General features: G+C 30.4%; 1 protein-coding gene across 1 annotated transcript in view; it reads right to left on the bottom strand.

The window, feature by feature from the left end:
• The window catches only part of LOC117170010 (bestrophin-4-like), a 66,977-nt gene that overhangs the window by 30,987 nt on the left and 27,523 nt on the right, over positions 1-8,467 (bottom strand). The window contains exons 3-4 of the mRNA XM_033356524.1: positions 7,381-7,701; positions 2,030-2,588 (exon numbers count right to left, since the gene is read on the bottom strand). Coding sequence (XP_033212415.1) covers positions 2,030-2,588; positions 7,381-7,701 — 880 coding nt within the window. The remainder of the gene's footprint in view (positions 1-2,029; positions 2,589-7,380; positions 7,702-8,467) is intronic.

Below are 8,467 nucleotides of genomic sequence, written 5' to 3'. Positions count from 1 at the left end.
AATTAAAATTCGAAAATTTTTTCTAAAGCCTCCAGGGGACTTCGTTTTCGCACGAAAAAATTTTATGTGCCCTTATTGCATCCGGACCCACAATTTTTCTAAATAAATTATATAATCAAGTGTTTATCATCGGAATTCACTGGAAAAAAATTTCGTTTTTTTTTGCTAACTGATCCAAATGACGCCAAGGAATTAACTTTATCACTAATTAGAATACGATTAGCAGAAAAAACTATGCTTTTTCAAAATATCGATTAGCATTTGTTTAAAAAATAAGCAAAAAATATCAGAAGACAAATTGTTATTACTACACTTCACTGGCAAGATAGTTTGTAGAAAATTTGAAGACAAAAAATCGATCTTCGTTTGTCCATAAATGCCGATAAAAAACATTTACTCATATGAATTGCTTAAATAATATATAAAAAATGTTTAATGATAAATTCGCACCACTAAACAACAAGGCCCATTACACATGATGACAATGAACAAAAAACAACATTTTTTGCCAGTAAGTTCCGATAATAAACATTTGTTTATACAATTTATTTTAAAAAATTGAAAACAAATATCGGTTAACAAACGATTCTTTTTTGCATATAAATGCCGATTATAGGCATTTGTTTCTGTAATTTGTTTAAGAAAATATAAACAAATATCAAGTGACAAATTTTCATGATCAAGTGTCATTAAACGGTAAACGCAAGCAATTTTAACGCACAATTATACTTTGCGAGTGATCAATCCATGATTTTGGCTATTTCTTAATAAAATTTGTTTATAATAATTAACAAGTTAACTTTTTTTATTCATAGACCCCTGTGCATCAAATTTAAGGGATATTGAGCAGAAGCAAAATTTTTTCAAGAAGATAAAAAATAAAACCGTCAAAATCGACATTTTTTCCTCTCTTTTCATTAAAATGAAAGTTTAAATAAACAATCACAAATCGGCACCCATAATTCTGTTCAAAATTAAAAGGCCGAATTTTTCTTAAAAAAAAAAAGAATCCAAAGTCGGTAATAAATTGCACCTTACAAGTTATTTTGAGCCCTAAAGCAGCGATTCCCAAACTAGTGCCGCCGGCCGATGAGGCTGCCGCCGGCAGGGGGATGCCACCCCGGGCCGGGCAGCTAGGCAGGCTCCGAGGCAGGCTCCCCGCTGCGACCAGAAGGTTACTTTCCTCGACTTTCGTGTACCTACCACGAATGACCCTTTCATTGTTATGAACTTGCAATAACTGAAATTATAAAGACTTAGCTCAATTAAATTTTAATTGGCTGAATGAATTTTGTAATATAAGTTAAAGAAAATGAATACAAAGTTTTTGAAAATCGGTTAATATCCGAAAAAATAAATGAAATATTTACAAACCTTGTGAATGCAACAAAAGTGCGATAACTCTTGAAGTTATTATCCGATCTTCTTCTACCTTTTTTTAAAAGTTTATTTGATAATCTAACAAATCTAATGGAACTTATTAAAATTCTTTGACTAATATTTAACCAACTTTTCATTTTTCTCAACCGGCTCTAATTCTCTAACAACGAAAAGGTCAGCGAAGCAAGCAACCGAGCACGAACGACTAGCGTCCAGTGTCTCACTTGGGTTCCAGTATTGTGAAAAAATGTGAAGGTGGGGCCCCTGCCGCTCCCCAGATTAGATTTGTTAGATTATCAAATAAACGTTAAAAAAAGGTAGAAGAAGATCGGATAATAACTTCAAGAGTTATCGCACTTTTGTTGCATTCACAAGATTTGTAAATATTTCATTTATTAGTTCGGATATTAACCGATTTTCAAAAACTTTGTTTTCATTTTCTTTAACTTATATTAAGAAATTCATTCATTCGTGGTCATTCGTGGTAGGTACACGAAAGTCGAGGAAAGTAACCTTCTGGTCGCAGCGGGGAGCCTGCCTCGGAGCCTGCCTAGCTGCCCGGCCCGGGGTGGCATCCCCCTGCCGGCGGCAGCCTCATCGGCCGGCGGCACTAGTTTGGGAATCGCTGCCCTAGAGTACCTAGACTTACTTGAAGATTTCGGTCGATGAGCCAGTTGACTTCGAAGTCATCATCGTCCTCTCCGAAGGGATTGATCAGAGTTTCTGCGACTTTGAGCCAGCCCATGTAAAAGAAGAACTGAAGGGCCGTAAAAAACGGAAAGTAGAGATCAATCGCCGCTGTGGGCTTGTCCTGGATCCACTGTCCGCCCATAACACTCGACAGAAAATACGTATAAACGGCCAGGGTGACAACCTGGGTGTAAACCAGGGGAATACTAATGTTGTCATATTGAATGAGACTTCCGCAATTGCCTCGAAATTTATTCAGCTCGTCAATCAGCGTCTTTACCGCAAAGTCGTCTCGTATTCTACCTTCCTTTCTGGCTCGAGTTACAATACTCGAGGCCCAGACTATCGGCAGCCAATGTTTGCTTGGCTTTGGAAATTTCTGATTTAGACTGTGGAAAATCGAGAGCTCATTTTCCAGCAGCAGACCGGAATCAACGAAATGTTCCATCGTCGGAAATCGCTTCTTCACTCGCGGAGAAACATTCGCCAGAACGAGAGTCAAACAAACACATACATACCTGTAAAATAAGTTGGGATTTATTTTTTACTTTTCGGGGGAATGCAGGAAAATAGAAGAATTTTCAGGGTACCCATCCACCCGGAAGAAATTTGCACGTTTTGTAATTTTTGAAAGTTTCCAATTAGAAAGCGCATATCATTTTCAAACTGTTTGGAATAATTAAACTTTAAAGGTTCAAAATATTTCTCGCAATACTTAAAATTCTGTCATTTTCATTACAGAAATAACATTTTTCAGTAAAAAAATCTATCCAGTCGTTTTGAATGTCAATGGATTTTACATGATATCGGAAGCGGTGGAGCCTTTTTTTCCTATAGGCGCGCAGGTACATGGACTTATAATATTGAATGGTACAATTAGGACATAGTATTCATATTTTCAAAGGTTTCTAAGACTACGCAAAACCTTCAATGTTTATCCAAAGATTTCACAGGTTTCGCGAAAATTTCGGATAGATTAAAAAATGTTTACAAAAATTTGACAAAGATTACAATAATTTTTAAAAGATTTCATAAAGATTTCGCAAAGATTTCAGATGGATTTTAAAGATTTCACAGACTTTTATTATTTCACAAAGATTTCATATAATTTTAAATAGTGAAGAAAGACGTAAATGATTTCACAAAGATTTCGAAGATTTTTGAGAAATGATTTAAAAGACTTAAATCATTTCTCAAATATTTCAATAATTTCAAAAATATTACAGAATATTTCAGGAATATTAAAAATATTTCGTGAAGATTTAAAAAAGATTTCCATGATTTCCCAACGAGTTCAAATATTTCGCAAAGATTGTAAAAAAATTCACGAATATTTCCCGAAGATTTTAAAAAGATTTTAATGATTTCCCAAAGATTTCAAAGATTTTTAAAGAATTTACAAAGATTTCACAAAGTCTACTCAATGATTTTCAAAAGATTTCAATGATTTTCTAAAGACTTCGCAAAATTTGTTACAGAATTCACAATTATTTTATGTAGATTTCACAAAGATTTAACGATTTCCAAAGATTTCATAAAGATTTTTAATATTTCGCAAAGGCTTCACATAGATTTCAGAGATTTCAGAAAGATTTCTATTATTTCAAAAAGATTTTAGATATATTTCAAAGATTGAACAAAAATTTCAATGATTTCCTAAAGTTTTCGGATAGAATTAAAAGACTTCAATAATTTCTCAAAGATTTCACAAAGATTTCAAAGATTTTGGAGAGATTTAAAAGTCTGAAATATTTCAATGATTTAAAAAATATTAACGAATATTTCACGAATATTAAAAACATTTCGCAAAGATTTAAAGAAGATTTCCATGATTTCCCAACGAGTTCAAATATATCGCAAATATTTACAAAATTCACGACTATTTCCCGAAGATTTTCAAAAGTTTTCAATGATTTCCCAAAGATTTCAAAGATCTCGCAAAGATTTTAAAAAAATTCACAAAGTCTACTCAATGATTTTCAAAAAATTTCAATGATTTCTAAGATTTAAAATATTTCGCAAAGATTTGTAAAGAATTCACAAAATCTACACAATGATTTTACAAAGATTTCACCAAGATTTTCCAGAAATTTCAAATATTTCGCAAAATTTTTTACAGGATTACAATGATTTTACATAGATTTAACGATTTCCCAAACATTTCATGAAGATTTTAAATATTTCACAAAGGTTTCAGCTGGTTTCAAAGATTTCACAATGGCTTTTATTATTTCAAAAAGATTTTATAGTATATTTCAAAGATTGAACAAAAATTCCAATGATTCCTAAAGATTTCACGAAGATTTCGGATATATTTAAAAGACTTCAATAATTTCTCAAAGATTTTACAAAGATTTAAAAAATTTCAGAAATATTACCGAATCTTTAAAATATTTAGCAAAGTTTTTTAAAGGATTCGCAAATATTTCACAAAGGTTTTTAAAGGATTCGCAAATATTTCACAAAGATTTTAAAAGAATTTACAATGATTTTACATAGATTTCAAAAAGATTTCACAGAGATTTTAAATATTTTGCAAAGATTTCAAATAGATTTCACAAAGTCTTTTATTATTTCAAAAAAATTTCAGATATATTTGAAAGATTAAACAACGATTTCAATGGTTTCCTAAAGATTTTACGAAAATATCAAAGATTCCACAAATGTTACCGAATAATTCAAAAATAATTCGCAAAGATATTTAAAGGATTCACAAAGACTTAACAAGGATTTGACCAATATTTCCTAAAGATTTCAAATATTTTACAAATATTTTTAAAGAATATACAAAGATTTCACAGAGATTTTTAATATTTCGCAAAGATTTCACAAAGACTTTGATTATTTTACAAAGTTTTCAGATGTAGATTTAAACGATTGAATAAAGATTTCCTGATAATTTCACAAACATTTCAAAAACTTTTAAAAAAAAATTTCGCAGTCTTCAGATAAATTTTAAAGACTGCTCAAGGATTTCAACGATTTCCCAAGCATTTCAATAATTTCACAAATATTACCAAATGTTTCGCAAAGATTTACAACAAGATTTAACAGAGGTTGTACTGATGTCTCGAAGATTTTACAAATATTACCAAATATGTCAAAAACACTTCAAATTTCGAAAGGATCCTGGTCGATTTATAGGGGGGAGGAGGGGCATTGTATCACGTGTCCCCTAGGGCTCCGCCGCGTTTGCACGATATGATACTTATTAATAATATATTTAGTCCCTATGATTTTTATAAATTTAATTCAAAATTATGGCTTTGAATGCGCTATTCTAAAACAATCTAATCTGAAGCCTTGAAACTAAAGTTTTTCCTCAAATTAATTTTAATTTTATATTAAAAGCCTTGATATTCAGCTTTTTATCTGATAATTTTATATGTAAGTATACAGTAATTTCGAACTGCAAAGCTTAAAATTTTACAATTTCAAAAATAGAATCATATTACAGCAATCTTGTTGTGTATTATTTATTTGAATTTTCTATGAAATAACTTTAAATTTTCCAAATTTTAGTTGAAGATTTAAACAAAACTAAATCGCTTCAAATTGGAAAATATTTTATTGGAAAACTTCAAAAGAGGATAATAGTTCTAAAGGAAGCTTTGAGATTCAAAAATAAAAATTAGGTTTAAAATAAAAAAATAGAAAAATTAAACTAAAAATTGAAATAATAGTAAATGAATAATTTCGGTAATTTTAAATAGTTACAATTGTAGAGTTATGAATATACACATTAAAAGCTCAATTTAAAATGTTTCCCTTTCATAGGTTTTAATTTTGGAAAATTTAATTAGCAATTTAAAAACTATTAGTTTTTAAGTGATTTAAATTAACTTCAAATAATCAAAATTTTTAAGGTTTTGATTATAAAAAAGTTTTAACATCACAATTTCCCATTACATATTTCCCATTTAAAATTACTATTTAGTTTGAACGTTTTTGTAGTATAATTCAATTAATTCTTTGATTTTATAAAAATTTGTCTAATCAGCTTTAATTTCAAACTACGATTTCGTTATGCAATAATAATTTAAAATTCTAGAATTTCAGAAGCTTAGACTTTGAAAGATTCAACTTAGTTTTCAAAATTAAATTGTCAAATTCTAATCGCTTTCATTTTATAACTGTTCAAATTCAAAACTTTAAAATTTTAAATTACTTAATTTTGAGCGTTTTTAATTATAAATACGAGGGTAGGTTCAAAACCAATGCATACATGCTTGTAGAACACGAATAAAAAGAAATATCAAGATCGGGCAAAAAGTATATTAAAGTACAGTTCTTAAGCTTGAAAATCATATATTTATTTTTTAACATAATCACCGTTAAGACTAACGTGGTACCCATTGTGCCCAGATTTTACGGTATCCCTTCTGAAGGTCATTTCGTTTTCGTAAATCCTTTTTTTTTATTAAATGTTCAAAATCGTTTAATATATATTTTTTAAATTTAGAAGCTTTCAATTCGAAATTATTAATGCCTAATTAGTAATTATTGTTAAACAAATTTGAAACATAATATTTAAAAAATTGGTTTTATAATGGATTTTGAAATTTTAATATTTTTCATATTAGGAAATAAAAATCCAGAGACGTGAACGTCCGATTTGCGCGCGAATAATTAACGTGAGTGTGTAATAAAACGCATCTCTGCATTTTTCTGCATCAGACACAACAATTTCCTTATCCTACTTATATGATACAAAGTCAATAGATTTCTTGCAAAGAGATTGCAGATGCTTATCGATTTCCGCAATTTGATCTTATATGTAAAAAAACTGTGGGTTTCACAAAGAGAGATAATTTTTTCTAGACCGGGAGAAATCACGAATATTTACCGGAAGAAAGTCGGGAGCAGAATATTTGAAAAATAAAAGCCACCCTGATTTTATTTCGAAAAAAAGAGGGATTATTTGTCTTTTTCAAACACCAGATTCATGGCCAAAAAATAATAAATGCAACACTTTTATTAGAAACCAAAATTTGATTAAACACCTCTAAACATAATTTTGTATGGATTTATTTTTGTGTGGAGTCGAACAAATTTCCAGACGGTATTTATAAAAATAAAAAAAATTGTTTGGACCACCCTACTGAACATTTGCTAAACGGATGCTCTGCACAGTAATGCTGTATCGTATCGGATCGGATCTGGTAACGCGTTACTGTCAAACAATGAAAAAAAAAAACAAATTCTGAAATACAGAGATTTTAGGAGATTTAAAAAAAAGGATATAGGGTACTCTGGGAATGATTTAATGATGAGATTTATGAAGAGAATTGATTGAAGAAATGAACAAACCTGACGATGGTTCGTCTCATTAATCTTCCCCTTTCGTCATTTCCGTGGACGGTGGCTGATACATAGACAGCTATCGAATCTGGCCAGGGAATCGATGTATATTGGCTCCACCATCTGTTCATGACAATGGTGACATAAAAACCCAGGACGAATGCCAATGGGATGTAATTCCCATGCTCGTTACAATATCCGACTATGTGCTCGAATATTTTTTTTTGGTGATCGTCGAGCACAAATCGGTAAACTGCCGAGAGGGAGTAGTAAATGAAGAGGAAGAGGGCTAGGTCCAGCCACACTAGTTTGTAAATACTTGCTCGCCATCTGAAACAAAACGCAATGTGCAAATTTAATCTCAAAGGCCTTTGACCTTTAAAACTCTCAATATTTAAATACCAAAATTCTAGTTTTGTAACATTTTTAATATCGAATCTTTAAAAATAAATTGATTTTAATTGATAAAATTTAAGTTTATTATACTCCGCTGGCCCAAACAGTGACTAAAAGTGACTAATGTGCATTAATAATGCTACTAATGTTCTATTTAATTTGTAAGAATTCAAAACAATTAAAGTTGTATTCGAAAGAGTACAAATGAATTCAAATGAATTGTAAGTAATTCGGTATTTTCACTTCAACCACCGCCTAACTTCACTTCGTGGAATGCTGAGGGGAAAACAATCAACCAATTGCATGGGACAAAACTTTATTTTTGTAATATCTTCCTAATGAATAATAATTTATTATCATTTTATTATTTCATTAAGTGGTTCCTAAAAATGAAAACTATTTTTCACAGACACTTTTACAGAAAAAATTACTTTTTATGAAGATACGAGGGTAGTTCAATAAGTCCTTAGAATGACCAACAGATGGCGCGCGAATCGCTCCAAATCATCTGTTTTCAGTCAGCACCACTCCCGACTAGATATATGGTGCAGTCACAGTCCACATCTTTTGAGTTTATGTGTTTTTATAACCAATTGAAAAAAAAAAATTGTTCGTTAAGAAAAATGGAAAAAAACGAGTTCAGAGCAGTAATCAAACATTTTTATTTAAAGGGTTTAACTCCATATGAGATAAAAAATGA

The sequence above is a fragment of the Belonocnema kinseyi genome, chromosome 3 (assembly GCF_010883055.1).
Source record: "Belonocnema kinseyi isolate 2016_QV_RU_SX_M_011 chromosome 3, B_treatae_v1, whole genome shotgun sequence".
Lineage (NCBI taxonomy): Eukaryota > Metazoa > Arthropoda > Insecta > Hymenoptera > Cynipidae > Belonocnema > Belonocnema kinseyi.
The sequence above is the reverse complement of the archived record's forward strand: the minus strand, read 5'-3'. Positions and strand labels throughout refer to the sequence as shown.